The sequence below is a fragment of the Maniola hyperantus genome, chromosome 11 (genome assembly GCF_902806685.2).
Source record: "Maniola hyperantus chromosome 11, iAphHyp1.2, whole genome shotgun sequence".
Lineage (NCBI taxonomy): Eukaryota > Metazoa > Arthropoda > Insecta > Lepidoptera > Nymphalidae > Maniola > Maniola hyperantus.
Window position 1 is genome coordinate 7,498,006 of NC_048546.1, and position 18,645 is coordinate 7,516,650.

The following is an 18,645-nucleotide window of genomic DNA, read 5'->3' on the forward strand; positions in this document are numbered from 1 at the left end:
GATCTATAGGTTAGATCGTCCAAGGTAGGTAGGTACATACCTATATTGTACCTCTCGAGTCTCGACATCATTTACGTAGGTACTTACTACCTACTAATAGTACCTAGTAGTAGTAGGGGGTAGGTAGATACTAGGTTAGGTATAAGTAGCCCAGAATCTCATGAAAAATACGGAAATGAAATTCCAAAGTTAGCAACACTGTAGGGACCTACTCTGTGAATATCCTATGTACCTAGTATACTCTGTGGTCAAAGAGTACTAAGTACCTAACTATAGGCAGACCAACCTATAGCTACGAGTACAGTACGATTCAAACTTAAATGGGTCTGCGTGAAGTTGCGACACGTGCACAGTTACCCTCCCCGCTACCTCGGACACCCAGAATGTGTGGTCTGCGCAACGTCGTGCGCAAACGTCAGGGGCGCATTTACGTAAATGTTACGTTACGAAAGTCCCGTCAAAATAGGTTCAGCCGTTCCGAAGATTAGCCCGTTCAAACAGACAGACAGACAATTTTTTTTAAAACGCGTGATTCAGTTATGGTACAGTTCAAATAACCATATTATGAGCTTAATTTGAGGTAGTTGTTTCGAAATTACAGACAGATAAGTACTTCAATTTTATTTATATTAGTAAGTAGGTATATAGATTTATTAGTATAGATATAGATTAATAAAAACTCGGCGGGTACCTCCCCATGAATGTGTCTAAATTTTTCTCGAAGTTTTTCAATTGGTCAAGCGAACCGTCGAGGACGTTTCAATTTTAATTACTCATGATCACGATGATTTAAACATTTTTTGAATGACTTGCAGACGCCCACGTCTTCGTCCGCATGTACAATTTTTCTAAGGTACTTATAGGTAAACTTCCAACACCCATTTCAATTTTCACCCCCTTAGGGTCGGATTTTTCCAAAGTCTTTTGTTAGCTGGCCTTAGAAAATAGCCTACCTTCCAAACATGTAAACAATAACAATACTTAAAACTTTCTCATACAAATTTTCGTCCCCTATATTACTACGAGATTATTTTTCGAGATAACTTATGCAGGTTTTTATTATTTCAAGCTAGTAACCTAAATGCCGATTTTCATACCTCTAACAGCCGGTTCACACATGTCTCCGTTTTACTGTTCCGTTTTATCGTGTACGTTTTTTTTTCGTCGATGGCGTATGTAGTTGTATGAGCGACTTCACACATGGCAGTGCCAGTGCCATGATGGCACAGTATTCTGTATACAGTAAAAATATCGTTCTGTAAAAAAATGACATTCCGTTTTGTCATCGAATACTGGACGGACGGAACGGATATATATGAAAACGGATAGATACTGTGTGTTTTACTGCGTGTTTTACTGTGTGGTATACTGCGAGTTTTCTGTTCACACATCGCATCCAGTAATGACGGATCCGTTGAACGTTATACGGTGCCTATTGGTACGTCATAGAAATTTATGACGTATCCGTTAAAAACGTACCAGTAAAACGGACTCCCATGTGTGAACGGGCCGTAACTTCAAAAACATACGACTTTCATATCACCTTCCAACCCCCAATTCACTCCCTAAGGGTGCCTGTCCACTGAAGCGGAGCGGAGCGGAGATGTGTATAGTTGACCAATCAGAGTTTCATCAGATGACGGAATAAAAATGTCACGTTATTTACCGACAATCTGATTGGTCTGCTCAACACATCTCCGCTCCGCTCCGCACCAGTGGACAGGCAGCCTTAGCGGAGGATTTCGTAAAATCTTTTCTTATGTGACCTACCCCCTAGAAAGAACCTTTCAAATTTCAATTTAAATTGTAACTCACAGATATTCTTTTAACATAATCTTAAGAATATTTCTAATGTTTTACGATGATTTCGTTAAGACGCAAGAATAGCCCAATTTTCATACAAGGATCAGCTTTCTCCTTTTCCCATACACATCTCCTATTTTACGGGGATATTCCTAAATAACTTATATCCGCATTGATGGGTGGGTGGGTGTCAGTCAGTTTATCCTTCTATAGTAAGTACACCAGAGACTATTAATTGACCACACTCCTCAGTGAAGTACATAAGAAAAATAGAGTGAAACCAGACCCAATTTTATGACGGAAATCATAATCTATATTCTATATCTATAGTAATAAATAAAATTGAACTGTCTGTCTGTAATTTCGAAATAACTGCCACAAATTAAGCTTATATAGTTAATTTGAACTGTACCATAACTGAATCACACGTTTTTAAAATTATTGTCTGTCTGTCTCTTTGTCTGTTTGAACGGGTTAATCTTCGGAACGGCTGAACCTATTTTGACGTCACTTTCACAGACAAGTAGAGGATTAACCAAGGAGTAACATAGGCTACTTTTTAACCGACTTTCAAAAAAGGAGGAGTTGTGTTTTTCTAACTATATACACCGATATATCCGAGATTTCTGAACCGATTTGCGTATTTTTTTAATCAATATAGAAATTTGCGACTTAAAAATTTTGGATTCCAACTCCTCAATCCTGATGCTGTACGAGACATGACCACCAAAAGTTATGAGATTTAGAAACTGTCGGTTATAAATTGATATTGGAGGTACAACCAAGTAAAGACTTTATCGTTGAATTCGAAGTCCCAACTCCTCAAACCTGATGCTGTAAGGAATTGCATCCCTAAATCGTGGTGATCCCACAGGATTTTCATCATTTTTTACAAAATTTAGTACATAGATAGGTACTCTATTAAACAATATGTACATCTAATGTTAATAAAGAGGTAAGTAAAGTTTGTAAGTTTGTTTGTAGGAAGTAATCTCTGGAACTACTGAACCGATTTTGAAAATTCTTTCACCAGTAGATAGCTACATTATTCCTGAGTAACATCGGCTATTATTTTTCTAAAAAATTTGAGATCCGTACGAAAATTGGAATACCCGTGCGGAGCCAGGGCGGTCGCTAGTATACAAGTAAAGCGTGTAGACTGTAGAGTCAGAGAATGCTATAATAGTCAGGACGTCATTGAATGAACATTGAACTTACCTACCTACCTCATATGACCTTGTGCTGTGACCTTGCAAGACACGTAGGTACGTTTCAGTACAATGTTCCTATCTAGGCAGTTTAGCACATCACAAAATGACCACAATATGTTTCTGTATAATAATGTAATGAAAGACATTTTACTTATGTCTTTGAATATAATATACCTACCTACAGTACGAAACACAAGCGTGTACAACTTAGGTACACAACAATATAACATGACGTATCTAGGTACTAAAATAATGGGTAGCCTAAACTATGTTGTAAGTGCAAGTTGCAACACTACTTTTTAGTGTTATATCTGTTTTTCGACGTTAATTTATTGTACGTACTATGTAGATATTATGAGTTGCATATTAATGTGTAGGTATTATAGTTTTATTGTATCTATTGTATTTGTGATTGATCGTAATCCTATTCGTTTCATTTAGTTTAGATTGATTTATTGTTATACTAGCTGACCAAGCAAACTTTTGGACTACGGAACCCTACAATGCGCGTGGCCCGCCACGCACTTAGCCGGTTTTTTAAATGTTTGTTTTGTAATAAATACTTCTTTGTATTTTATGTTTTCTACATAAATAAAGTAGGTAGGTAAGTACCTACCTATTCGATCATAATCTACAAACATTGGAATGGAAGTAAGATTTTTTCTGTTCTATTTATGTAAATCATAGAAAAGAAGCGATTTAAGTAAGTAGGAACTCACCAAATTATAGGAGGTAGACCGTACTTACTCTGTGTAGAAAAGGTGAAAATCTAGAGATGTAGGTAATTTTTTGAATAATAAATATAGGTAAAATAATATAGGTCGGTACCTAACTTGGACGATTTAACCTATGGACTTGTAACGCGCCTAATATTACGAATAAAAATTTCTGTCACTTTTGGTGCGGGACGAGGAAACACTACATAGACAACTTGACACACTCACTCAACAAAGTTTTGTGTCATTATTAACACACACATATCTAAATGTTCAACACTACTACATTTTACGCACACTAATAAGTTATATACATCAACATACAAAGACATTACGAGTGTAAGACAGTCAAATTGATTTGCGATGCTACCGTATCGATATTTTAAAATATATCGATAGTTTTTCAGAAACAAAAGTAGAAGTAAGAATTTATTACTCGTATTTAATTACTTAAAACCAGTGTTTGGTCAGCGTAGCGTATTCTTGCATACATTCACCTCACTTAATAGGTAATTATCCCAAAAACTAATAATGCAACGTAAAAATAAGAAAAATATTTATTTAAAAAATATGCACATACTTTTTTACTTATTTTATATCATTTTTAATCTTCTGTATTTTTTTATGTAACGAAATTTTCATTTAAAATTTCGATAGTGAAAATGTGCTTATTAATGACTTATATTATTATATAATACAAAATAAACCTGACCGCGCAAAAGCCTACCAAACATAATTAGTAGGTATATCAATCAATAAAATGTTTTTTTCTTTCCAATCAATCATTTATTTATTGCACATTGGGTTTACATGGTAATTCCAATATGGTGTACTCTTTGTCCAAAAAAATTAAATGTAATTATTAAATATAACACGTATTGCCCTTACAAATTAGCAATGCAAAAATTTTCTCAATACCTGCCGCTTTTACCCCACAGCAAAATTCCATAAGACAGATATGATACTATGAAAATAAATTAGTAAACACACACGGTGGCCTCTTCTATTTTTAACACGTCATTATTTACCATTAGGTTAATGTTATGTACATTCTTGGCGATTTAATACATAAATTTTATACATTTCGCGCCTATCACTAAAATTGCGTTGCTTTAATTTTTTTTTTAAATGTATTAAGTACGTGAAATCACAGAAATCGACCAGTTTTATTACAAGTATAGGTAGCGAAAAAATTGTGGTAATTAATAATAACTATTCTTTACTTGACTTGAAGACGGTAATTTAGTCGTTAATAATAAAGAAAATGTTTTCATCGATATCGATAATCGAACCGCAATCACTATCGTACTACTACGTAATTTCATGCTGTTCACGCGTATTCAAATTTTAACCTAATTTGTATATATCGAGGGTTGCAATTGTTTAGAAAAAACAAAATATAGTCTCGTGAGGAGTGTGACTCGTTTCTACCGAATTATTACGTACTCAATTACTGAATCGGTAAAGTTCTCGATTGTTATTTTATTATAATAATTTATGTAATTTAATTTATAGAAAGCGTTTATTACACCAAAAATACTTACTTATGAAATGAAATTCCATCTTTTTGTAAATTTGATGTGTTTGATTTGTTCTTGCACTCACTAACGGCACAAACAGGCATTTTTCACCCAGCGTGTAAGACGTCGTCACACATCGAAAACGATTCTGACAATGACAAAATCGATTCCGCAAACAGTGTTTATAAACGCAGTGGATTAAAAATCCATTACTATTGACAGAGGGGAATAATCATGCGAGGCGCGTCCTTAGGTTAAATCGTCCAAGGTACCTAAGCACGTAGATAAGATCGAAATTTTCGAACACGCTGTATCTCACCTATAAAATAGGCGAGTAGGTGTATTGGAATATTTTGTTTTGGACAAATATTTGCCATTCTGATACTCACGATATCCCGAGCTTGACGCATATCGATTCGTCTTGTCAGTCGCGACGACTGAGATAAAAGGTGATGAACGAGGAGCGTTGGAGTCCACAGGGTGCTGTCATAAATTCCACCGGGCACAAAGATATCCGCGTTCGAGCGAATACCGGTTTGTCTGAATTACTCGTGCAGAAGTGAAAGGAACGGAGCGCTGTGAGCGGAGCAACGCGAGCACTTGTTTAGCGAGTTGACTATCGAGACTCGAGGGTCACCTTGAGACGCGGCGGCCGGCGCATGTGCACCACACCCTCGGCCTCGGCCCCCGCCCGCGTGACGTCATACCCGGCCCCCGACCGCGCCATACCATACCATTGTCCATTACCAGTTACCACACCACACCACGCCACACTGTGACTCGTCGCGTCCGGTGTCGCTCGCTTACAGGCTTGGTCAGATACAACTCGCGAAACATAGCTCCTAGAGACTAGAAGCACATGAGTAGATGCTAGAAGGAACTATATTGCAATAAAGAACTACACACACTGGGCATAAAGAGAAACTTTACGAGCATGAGAAGTGAAAATGTAAGTACAGCTATACGTGTAGGTTCACAAATCACAATTCACAGTCCGAAGCACGCTCCTGTGTATGCGCTTCGTAATGTAAAAGTCAGCGTTGCCAGATGATATGTAGCGAATCCTACGAGCGAGACGCTAAAAATATTATGTATACGAAAAGCTAGAACGCTGCTGTATCGCTGACTTTCTAAAAAAATAATGTAAAAAAACAGTTATTGCTGATTTTTGAATTGTGGATGTAAAGTTGGATTTGCCTTTCGATTTTTTGGACAATTGAAAAAGGTACGAAAATAAGACAGAAGATACGAAGGTACGAAAAGGTATAAATTTCGTACCCTTTCGGTCAAAGTTCCTTGTACCTGATGCGCGCGACCGCGATGGACACGTTTCAGTCGCGCATCGTTGCTGGCTGCCATTTCGCTTTGTGTGTGTCCAGGCCTTAGACGCTGTTGGTTAACGTGATACCCCTCACGCAATACAGCGTCAAATAACGCAACTTTTGAATTCTTGTGAAACATTTCAAAAACGTTCGTCACTTATTGAAAGAAAAATATTACCTATCTCATACACTACATGGACAGGTACAACTTATTGAAAAATACCTACATATTTTAATCTTTTTATTACAAACGGATGGAATTATAATTCCTTTCCTTTGATGCCTTACTTTAGATAAAAACAATAATTAATTTTATTAAAATGGTGCCAAATATTTAGATAAGCGCATTTATTTTATAAAATTTATTATTCTACCTACTGCGCTGTCTTTTTGAACGCAAGTAAGTTTATTAGGTAGGTACTTTATTGGGTAGGTAGGTACTAGGTATCTATTGATCATTAATAACTATGGATTAGTCTCTCTAAATCCTAGTAAGTCTAATTTACACTCCGCAATAAATAAATAAATAAATAAATAAATAATTGGATGCCTTTCCGGATCCGGACTAATGCCGCCGGGGAAAAATGCCAGAAACAAACGCCAGAGGAAATAAGCCCCAAGTTATGCCAATAGTCTGCCAATCCGCACTTGGTCAGCGTGGTGCCTGGTGGACTATGGCCAAATCCTTCTCATTCTGAAAGGAGACCCGTGCTCAGTAGTGAGCCGCCGCGCCGATGGGTTGATGATGATGATGATGATTAAGTGGTGGTTTACAATTAAGTAGGTATAAGTCCCGCAAATTACTAATGCGCGTTGTCGCCATTTTAGTGACGTCCGCACTAGGTGACTAGACTGAAGTTTCGCAGAAAGCGGGACAGACTAGGTACCTACCTACTGTCAAAGTTGTTGGTAAGTTTCTTACTTTAGCGGTTTAGGCTGGGTTGGTAGTGCAATCAGTCAGTAAGTCAGTCAAGACAAGTCTTTTATATAGAATCTATACAAAAAGACTATACTATACTATAGATAAGTGTTTAAATATGTATAATTTATAGATAGTCGTATTCAAATATTAGTGTTCCTCACGAGTGGAGTGAAAGGATTGTAAATTATGTCGTTTGTGGGTGTGGCATCGCGCGCGACGCGGCCGGCGCGCGGCTCGACGTGTCCCTGCGCAGGTTAGCGATAGCGCGTCGAACGGGTTCCGTGATACCGCGCACGTGTTCTCGTAAAGTATGTTCTCCGCATGACCTCAAGCTAGTCTCAAGCTTTGCGCAGGTTGTAGCCACTGCGTAAGCGCTCCGCAAGCGCCGCACGTACCGAAAAGAAAACCTACTAATAATATGTCAGTGACGTCAGCAGTCGCTAATTATTTGGGTTGTGCAAACTCTTGCGGCTCATATACGCGATAGGTTAAGATGGTGATCGGAGAGTGAACGTTCCGCAGTCCGCACACCCGCACAGCCCCCCGCTAACCTGATGCGGGCGAGCGCGGGTAACGTGCGGGTGTGCGGGTTACCCCCCGCTAGCTATAAGTATTGTGTGGTATCGTCTAGTGGCCAATTGTAAAAGCACGTCTCAAATAACCGCCACCGGGAATTACTAGGATGATATCATTGTAAGATAACTACAGATACGATTATATTATTAGGGAGGTATGTCTAGTTCGCGACAGGCTGAGATGGCAATGAATAGAGGTATGAGGTGGGGGACGCCCCACACGTCACCCGCGCTCGCCTTCACCGGCTTAGCGCAGGGGCTGTGCGGGGCGTTCCATCCCCGATTTGCCATCTCGATTCTCGACCTGTCGCGTAGGTCGAGATGGCAATCGGGGTGAGGGACCCCGCACACCCGCACAGCCTCCGCGACAGGTCGTGATGGCAATTGGGTAGGGAACGCATCGCACAACCCGCACAGCCCACGCGACAGGTCGAGATGTCATGGATGCCCCGCCTCATACCCCGATTGCTATCTCGAGCTTTCACGGACTACATCAATTAGTAAACAAATCTATGCTAAGTATATAATATTTAGATTATTATAGGTATGTAATTGTACTTAAACTTATATAATGTGTTTATAAACACTCTTGTGAAATAAAAGATCTTGCGTTGCTCTGTAAAGAGGATTATGTTTTATTAACGACCTGACATTTTACAAGAACCAAACACATAAGTTGTTAAAGATTATCTTACCTGTAAAGAGAAACAACAATTGAAGCTATTATTTCACTGTTATTATGTATTGTTTAAACTTTAAATTCTAATTTTATATTATAATTCGAAATTCACTCGCACAGCTAACGTTTTTAATAAAATACCAACCTGACAGTTGACACTTGACAGCTCTCTCGGGTCAATGCGCGGCAGATTCAAATTATGTGATCATAGACAGATAAGTGATGACATTGACATAGACAAATAAATGAAGAGAAATAAATGGGCTTCCTACGGTCATTTATATCTCCCCCCCCAGCCGTCGTCAATTCAACACTGGAACCAATTTTGTTATGTGGAATAGGTTTGATTCACACTTCTTATGTCCTGTATTTATTTTGTAGACTGAGGTTGAAATTTTTTCTAAGACCTCATACGGGCCAATTTTTAACTCATCTAGTTTTTTCCTGTTTAAACGGTTACCATTTTCAACATATACTAAGTCTCCTACTTTTAATTCACATGTTCTCCTGTTCTTGTCAAAGTATTGTTTATTATAATTGTGCGATTTTAAAGTGTTTTCCAATGCGGTTTTTCTATCCTTCAATAAATCATTACGGCTTTTATCTTGTTTCAATTCTTCTGGTAGTATATCAACATTTTTTCCTTCCAATAGATATTTTGGTGAAAATCCTGTTACAGTATGTTCCGTTTCATTATACTTTTTTGTGCATTCATGAGCAATAGTTGTCCAAGCTAATTTATCTTTCCTTTCATTTATCTTACATCTTATTTTATTTGTCAGTGTTTGATTTAATCTTTCATTCAGACCATTAGAAAATGGTGAATTCACTGCAGTAAAGATGATAGGTATATTCTCTTTGTCTAAGAAATTTTTAAAATCCTTTGAATTGATGCTGGGATATTGATCAGATAAAATTAAGCCAATTTTATTTTCACGTGTTACCTTTTGGACCAACCTTATAAAATCATTGGCATTTTGGGTTTTCGAAGTCAAAATATAAGCATATCTCGAAAAGTGGTCTACTAGGAGGTGTAAATATGTCTTTGTAGAACGTGAGCCACCAAATCCACCAATAGTATCTATAGACATTATTTCAAAAGGATAAGTAGCCGGACCTAAGTGAGACATTAGTCCAAAATTATATTTCCCTCTAGATTTGTTTTTTATACAGATTTCACAGTTGTCACAAATTTTTTTGATATTATATGTTAAATTTTTTGCTGTATAGAATGGATTAATTTTCCTTTTCATCTGTTGTATCCCAATATGACAGTACATATAATGTATTTTCTGTATAAATTTTTTACTAAATTCCTCAGTTAGTATTATCTTTTCCCTTTTCCCATCCTTACGATAGTATATGTTATCTTTTAATGTTACTTTATATTTATTCTGGTTTATATCTTGATTCCTTTTTTGATCATTTTGTATATCCTCTAGTTGAATCAAGTTTATAATTTTTAAAATTTCATCTTGATTTTCCCATGGGTCTAATACTGCATTTCTGCTTAAGCTATCTGCTTCCACATTGTATTTTCCTGGAGAGTATTCTATCTCAAAGTTGAACTGTGATAGGTAATACGTTAAGTCTCCTAGTTCCTCATCTGTTCTTGCCTTTATGTTCATTTTCTCTAAAGGTTTATGATCAGTGAAAACCTTGAATCTTTTTCCTATAAGCCAGTATTGCCAGTATTTTACTGCTTCCTTTATTGCTAAACATTCTAGATAAATGGCTTTTTTCTTTTTTTGTGTGTCATTTAATTTTCTTGAAAAATATGCACATGGTTTTTCTTCTCCACTGTGTTGAGGTTGCTTCAAAACAGCAGCGATACCTTGTATACTAGCGTCTGTATATATATGTATCGGGAGATTAGGGTCAAAGATCGCTAAAATAGGTTGCGAACAAAGTAATTTTTTTATTGTCTCAAAAGACTCTTGACATTTTCCTGACCAAATAAATTTTTGTCCTTTTCTTAACAAATTATGTAATGGATCTAATATTATTGATATTTTTGGCACATATTTCCCATAGAAGTTTATCTTCCCTAGAAACTGTCTAACATTTTTCTGGGTTTTCGGAACAGGGAAATTCTTTATAGCAATTAAGTTATCTTTCAGTGGAGTGACTGTATTATTCTTGATAATATGGCCCAAATATTTTACTGAGTCTTGTGCAAAGTTACATTTTGAGAATTTTAATCTAAAGCCTTCTTCTAATATTGCTTCCAGCAAAAGTGATAAGTGCTTGATGTGGTCTGAAAATGTCTCAGAAAATACCAAAATATCATCAATGTAGTTTACAGTGAAATCTGATAGTCTGTGTTTCCGTATAATACTACTCAATATTCTTTGAAAAATTGCAGGTGATATTTTTAAACCGAATGGTAAGCATGTCCATTGGTAATGCCCATCCTGGGTAACAAATGCTGTTTTTTCCCTGTCTTCGATCTTCAAAGGAATGGACCAGAAGGCTGAATTTATATCTAGTGTTGAGAAGTATTTACACTTTGCAGTCTTTACCATCAAGTCTTCTATAAGTGGAAACGGCTGCGCTTGAGGAACCACAATTTTATTTAATTCACGAAAATCTATACATAGTCTTGATCTTTTCCCCTCTTCTTTTTTATAGGCCATTGTTACTGGCGCAGCAAAAGGACTGCAGGACTCTTCAATTAGGTTCTCCTGTAATAACTTAGATACTTGCTGTTCAATTTCTTTTTTGTCTTCAATAGTGCACCTATAAGGTCTTTTACTACAGTATTTATCAATTAATAAATCAATATGTGCTTCATAGCCTTTCACAGTGCCTATATCATATTTATCCTTAGCAAAAAGAGGTTTATATTTGCATATTAAATCCTCTATCTCTGCCTGCTTTTGAACATCCAGATGATTGACAGAAATAATGAAACTAGTCTCTTCTACATGTTCATTGAAGTTTATTGTATATTTATCCTTAGTTTTATTCAGGACCTCCACATTTTTAATATAATTTTCCTCAATCTTACTATTTGAAATGTCCGATGGTATTCTTTTGGTTTTTAGGCTTACTTCTTCTTTATTATTATCTATTTTGAGGTTGATTGTACCCTGAGTAATTTCTAACTTCTCATTTTGAATCAGATGAAATTCTTTTATGCAGTCCAGACCAACTAAAAAGTCATAATCAAAGTTTTCTTCATCAATCACAAAAACATTAGCTTTTTTTTCCATTTCAAAAATCTTTATCTTTAATGTTACTATTCCTTTAGTTTTTTTCACGCCATTAATCGTTTTTAAGTTTGCATTTTCAATTGCAATATTATTGTTATTAGGTTTCAAAGATAGTAATCTAGAATTTATTAAAGAAACGTTTGATCCAGAGTCATAAATCCCTGTTATTTCTAAGGAATCATTTAATAACAATTTAATTTTGATTAATGGCGGGATCACTAGTTTTTTGGATTTATTTCATTTAATTCTGTTTCTAACTCTGAATTATTAACTGTTTTTATCTGATCTCTTTTTTGTTTATCATTATTTTTGTTTTTATACCAACACAAAGATTCGGAGTGATAACGGTTGCCTTTGTTTTCTTTCTCACAAATTCTGCATGGTTTATAACTTCCATCTCGGTCTTTAATTTTATTTTCTAAACCTTTCATTTTTATTCCCGAATTCTTTTTATTCACTAGATGTTCCAAGCCCCTGATATTATTAAACAAATCCTTAGTCTCCTTTAAGCTAGTTCTATTGATTTTGTCTGCAATAAAATTTGGGAGCCCGGTGGCAATTAAATCAATTAACGTGGTATTATTATCCATTGATTTATTAACTTCTAATAAAAGTTTTTCCTTTTTCAAAGCATATTCCAGTAATGATCCTTGTCTATATTTGAATAGCATTGCATATCTCACTGGCGACCATCCCCTGTCTGCGTAAGTTTCACAGAAGTTTTCCTTCCACGTTGACCATTCCGAGTTTACTGTACATTTTATGAGTCTTGAACTGTACCAATCGAGGCATGAATCTTCTAAGAATAATCTCAAGGCCTCAATTTTCTTAGTGTCTTCTTCTATACCAACACGAATACATTCTGATTCAAAAATAGCCATCCATTGTGATACATTTGACATCTTATTATTGAATTTCTCTAATACAATTCTTTCTGTCAGCTTTTTTATATTGTCGGACTTCGATGAATTCTTTTTTTCAGCAAAATTCTCTAAGATTCTCGTCAAAGCCTCTTCTGAAATTCCAGAAGTAGAGGGCAGTGTCCGCGTTTCTTGTGTTGATTCCTCTAGCAAATATCCTTTAAACTGCATGTTTCCATCTTCATCTATGTAGGTACCACATATCTCTGGTGTTAGTGTAAACCAAACTTGTCTTCTATCATTTCTCTTTTGTAGTGTGGTTTTTACTTTTTGAAATGTTTGAGTTTTTATCAATGTGTCGTGCAGTTTTGCTGGTTGGAATTCTTCCGGCATTAAGAAGGTACGATTATTATTAGTTATTGATGTTAAGCAGATGACATTTGATTTCGGATCATCCATCGATTTTTTTACAACAAATTCCAATCTTAACTTCTCCATGTTCTTGCAAAAAATAGCTATAGAATTGTTGTTTTATAATGTGTTTATAAACACTCTTGTGAAATAAAAGATCTTGCGTTGCTCTGTAAAGAGGATTATGTTTTATTAACGACCTGACATTTTACAAGAACCAAACACATAAGTTGTTAAAGATTATCTTACCTGTAAAGAGAAACAACAATTGAAGCTATTATTTCACTGTTATTATGTATTGTTTAAACTTTAAATTCTAATTTTATATTATAATTCGAAATTCACTCGCACAGCTAACGTTTTTAATAAAATACCAACCTGACAGTTGACACTTGACAGCTCTCTCGGGTCAATGCGCGGCAGATTCAAATTATGTGATCATAGACAGATAAGTGATGACATTGACATAGACAAATAAATGAAGAGAAATAAATGGGCTTCCTACGGTCATTTATACTTATATACATATTACATACCTATCTATATATTATGTAGAAACGCATCTATTACAACTATGGTAATTGGTAGGTACCTATTGGGTTTTCTCAGTCCAGAAATGAGCTCATTTTCCCGCCTTAGGGAAAATCGTGTACCTACTGAACAAAGCATGAATTAAATTGGTATTGAGTTTGTCTGCACCTACCTACCTATTTGGAAGCCTTGTATATGAATGTGTCATTACTCCTTATATTACAGGGGAAGCCCCGATGAATTAAGAGGTAATTTGTGCAAATATTAGTACTCTTTTGTGATTCACAGTAGAAAAGTTTTATTTTGAAAGAAACCTTTTTGCAACCTTTTTAACCGACTTCGAAAAAAGGAGGAGCTGTTCTCAATTCATCGGAATCTTTTATTTTTATTTTATCACGTCATCCTAAACATTAGCGTCATTTTTGTTTCAATTTCAGTTAATATAGATCGTAATAACTCGCCAATGAACTCGCAAAAATATAAATATTGAAGGATTTTTAAAAACCTAAATTCATGTGGACGAAGTCGTGGGCATCATCTATTTGGTACAGAGATAGCTTACCTACCTACATTCCGGAGAGGGATACATATACCTAGGTTACTTTTTATCCCGGAAAATCAAAGAGTTCGAACGGGATTTTTCAAAGATCGAAAAATATTTAGTGAGGACTAATTATTATACCTACATCCCAATTATTTTGTCTTATTTTCTCTTCCGACAGTTCTTCACCGGACTTAGCTAAAGATCATCTAACCGAAACGACCTCTAGGCGGAGATTAAGAAATTGTAAACTACAGTGATAAAAGTGATAATGGAGTTTATCTGAGAAATGAACCAAGTTTAAGTGTGTTTACCTATTAATATCTACACACAAAAGCAATAAAAACTTTCAGGAAAATTACAATTGAAGGAAACTCATACAGATTAAGCGCTGCTTATTTATATGTAAATATATAAGTAGATATGTTATCATATGTACCTATATCTAAAAAAAACACGACGTTGGTCAAAAGTAGAAAACTTAGAAAATACACGCGCCGAATCGTGAACTTCCTTCTTGGAAGTCGGTTAAAAAAAGTTTTGCAAGGTACTAACTATGCTCCTCCTGAGAGTCGAAAAACAAATTTTGGCTTACCCCCTTGAGTAGTATCTCGTTAAATAGGTATTTTAAAATCATTATAAGGTTTCTTAGACGGTTTAAAAAAACTGCAATTTAAGCCTAAAATTTTTAGCAACTACTTAGCATAGCTACAAGTAGGTACCTACCTACCTATGTACCTACGGATTACGGAACCCTACTTGAGTTCTGACTTCTGAACAGATATAATTAATTTAGAAATAAACTTAAAAATTATGTAGGTCCTAGATAGGCTGACCCTTTAAATCTCTTCATATTTTAACCCCCGCCCCGCCCCGACGAAAACTGAGGATCCCTAATCTATCATCGTAGCGCATCGTAGTGGCATCGTAGCGCTCAATCAGATAGACCCATTTGAATGTGGTTTTTCCTGATAATCCATTAGTAAGTATTTCCCGGATGAATACATACCTACGAGGATATTTTCTATCCTGGGAAAATATAGGATTCCTACGGGATTTTAATAAATATAAAGCCACGTGAACGAAGACTGAAAAACAGCTACATAAGTATTATTTCAAAGGAGTAAACCTATCTAAAGTATTGTGGTTTAACTAGTATTATAGAGGTATATAGGTAAGTATATTATATGAGCATGTAAAGATTACGTAATTTTTTTTGCGAATTTTGTTTAAATTTTTCTCACAAAGCTATTTACATACCGTATACATACGTATACCTAAGTACCTATATTAGCTTGTATAATCGTATTAATACCGACAAATTACTCTGTGGCGAAACTATTGTTCACGGTCCACCTCTCATTGAAAGACAATTTAACATATTTACATACCTTGAAATCCACTAAATCCTTAGTCATTTTCCTTCGATGAGTAGGTACAGGCACTAAGTACTACACTTGAAAGCGTAATGAATAGATAAGTTTTCCACACGTCTTTCTATAACCTCCCGTCAATAAAATCCTTTATCTTTACACAATAACAATCTTTATCTAAATTATAACCGTGAATTGCCGTTATTATATTGGCACTCTAAGAACGAATTATTGTTATATTGAATTTTCTTAGGGGGACATAATTTACCACTACTGCAGAAACAATAAATTAATTCGACAAGACTTGTTGTTCAATAATATTTTGTTCCAGTACTGGTGTCTTCAAAAAAGAACTGAGTAGTGTTATAGCGCAATTTTTACATATAGGTAGTATATTTAAGTATTATTTTCCACTATGGCTAGGTAGATTTTCTTTGGCACGGTTTAATATGTTACTTGGACTAGTACCAACTAGGAATGGACTATTGACTTTGAGAACGTAGATATACCTAACCGTGTCTTATGTAATTATGTTTACATTTAGTTTATTGACTTATTTACTATTGTGGCTTATTATATTTTATCTTCGTTTATGATTAAAACTGATTAACTTGTACTCTATCTTCTATTCTACACTAGCAATTTATTTTCAACTACCGACTCGCCCCAGCTTCGCACGTGTAGCTTATTACAATTTTCGTAGGGATCTCTAATTTTTGAAAATAATATACAGATAGCTTGTGTCACTTAGGAATAAAGTAGGTTTCTTCAAAATCGGTCCAGTAGTTCTAGAGATTACTTCTAACGTACAAACTTTATGTTTTTATAATTTTTGATCCATTAAAATCATTAATTAATTAGATTAGGTACCTACTATCTATTATCATTTCCCGCTTGAGTGAATATCCAAACTTTGCGCTTATAGCATTTTTTTAAATAAATTTCTCTCTTATCAAAATATCGTTGGAATTAGGTAAAATGGGCGCGGTAGGTAATGCGAAGTAATAAAACATTGTACCTAACAAGTAAAAAATTATACCTATTAAAACCATAATACGCTTATCTTAATCCGTCCATAATTTTAAAGCCGTCGTTATTCTTCGTAAGTAACAAGCAACAGTTGCCTAATTATTTTTGAAAAAAGGGGTTTTTCCCCCATATTACTATAACAAATTATTATTATAACAAATGCATACAATTACTTTAGAGTGATGTGCGAACAAATACCTATACAGACAGAAATTTAAAAAAAATACTGTGCGACTTCTCTATGCGGCTTCGTTCGCGTGATAAAATAATTTATAAGTAGCTTATATATACCTAGTATCCTAATATTTTAGTAGCCTAGTCGGGGTATCAGAAATAATTTTAAGAATCTGATCATTAGGTTAGGTCTACATAGTTTCGGAGATTTCATTAAAACTTCCTCTAAGTATCTTTATAATCTTTATAATACCTTAGTATAGGTACAGAATTATAAGTAGGTAGGTACTTAGTACTTACCTACATATTTAAATCATCTTTTCCTCATATTTATTTTTAAACAGCTCTATTATGAACATCGAGTCGTATGGCGTCACATTGCTAGTTGACAGGTATCTACTACTTACTTGCCTATTGTGTGGCGTAACTGCCTTAAAGTTGTGTTACGCCACACAATAGGTAGATACCTGTTGCGTGTTCGATTACGGATGACGAGGTTCTGGGTTCGATTTTCATTTCAGGCCAATAACGTTAGGTAGGTACTTATTGGTTTTTCCTATCAAGAAATTCTCAGTTTGGTACTGACAATTTCTCGGGAGTTTTCTCGGAGTTTGGAAGCTATTCCTGTGCCTCGTAGATCACGTCAAGCCGTAGTTCTGTGCCTGATCTCTCTCCAGTCGTGTTAGATTGCTGTCCCATCGAACTGTGAGAGTAAGGGAATAGAGAGGGCACCTGTGCATTATTTAATATCTCCAGCGCAGATGACATCTTTGTGGAAATTAGCAGTCCTTGGCTGAATCTCGGTCGAGAGGATATTATTATTGTATGGCGTAACGCCCTCTATGCTACCCTTATGTAACTATGATGTATGTAAGTAAATATGTAGCAATTGCGCCATCTCGCAGTGCGACTTAGTATTATTACAGCGATGAACGATCCAACATTGAAAACGATAATATGTCTGATAACATAATCATCAATGTAGCGTATAGATGGGGCTACGTTTATATTATCTTCGATACATGAGTGTTAAAAAGAACACAATTGTCTTCCAATAAATACTGGCACCGATTCCGTTGTCCGAGAGCTATAAACTAAGATAAGTCAATGGACCGATTCTTAGGTAAGTATTAGTAAGTTTATAAGTTTGGGTTAATATAATATTCTTATTAGCCTCTCTCATAGGCTATATTGTAATAATAGTAAAGTAGGTACTGTTGTCAGTACTTTATGACATAAAAAAAATGAATGTAATAGATAGGATTGGGTACAATAATGTAGAGTCTACTTTGCCTGCTCCTTCGAGCTTCGTCCGCGTGGATTTAGGTTTTTGAAAACCTTGTTGGATTCTTTTATATTCCAGAGATGAAACGTCCTAGTGTTTGAGTTTTGTGTCCAAAGATTTGTGCCTAGCACGAGCGTTAACTATCGATACGTTGTTCTCTTGCGGCGTGATTGAAGGACAAACCTACAAAGTTACAAACATTCATATTTGTATGGGTACCTACCTAGCAGGGCTTTCGAACACCGGATTTTTTCAATACCGGTATTAGGCAATACCGATTTTTTTGATGCCGGTACCTAGGTATTGGTTTCTGAAAAAATTGAAATTCGAGGTAAATTGATTTTTTAAGAAGTGTTTCACTTACACTGCGCTTACTATTATGATCAACCCATCGCCGACCCACTATTGAGCACGTCCCTCTCGTGAGAAGGGTAGGTATATGGTATATGTATATAAATAAGGGTAGGTAATATAATAT

At 35.6% G+C, this 18,645-nt stretch overlaps 3 protein-coding genes across 4 annotated transcripts in view; 1 reads left to right on the plus strand and 2 right to left on the minus strand.

Annotated features, from left to right (window-relative positions):
* The window catches only part of Hex-A (Hexokinase A), a 47,632-nt gene extending 31,474 nt beyond the window's left edge, over nt 1-16,158 (minus strand). The window contains exon 1 of one of the 2 annotated variants that reach the window (XM_034973438.2): nt 15,698-16,158. In XM_034973438.2, the coding sequence (XP_034829329.1) occupies nt 15,698-15,724 (27 nt within the window). In that variant the 5' untranslated portion in view covers nt 15,725-16,158. Of the gene's footprint in view, nt 1-5,639; nt 5,833-15,697 lie in introns of those variants that run through there. The other variant, XM_034973439.2, reaches the window with a different exon arrangement.
* sev (receptor protein-tyrosine kinase sevenless) overlaps nt 5,932-18,645 on the plus strand; it is a 54,944-nt gene continuing 42,230 nt past the window's right edge. Inside the window, exon 1 of the mRNA XM_069501652.1 lies at nt 5,932-6,199. Coding sequence (XP_069357753.1) covers nt 6,185-6,199 — 15 coding nt within the window. The 5' untranslated portion in view covers nt 5,932-6,184. The remainder of the gene's footprint in view (nt 6,200-18,645) is intronic.
* On the minus strand, nt 11,511-13,604 carry LOC138402965 (uncharacterized). The gene is made up of 2 exons (XM_069501684.1): nt 13,484-13,604; nt 11,511-13,404 (listed from the first exon to the last, which is right to left on the minus strand). Exon 2 carries the CDS (start codon nt 13,319-13,321, stop codon nt 12,182-12,184), a length of 1,140 nt encoding a protein of 379 aa, XP_069357785.1. The 5' UTR covers nt 13,322-13,404; nt 13,484-13,604; the 3' UTR covers nt 11,511-12,181.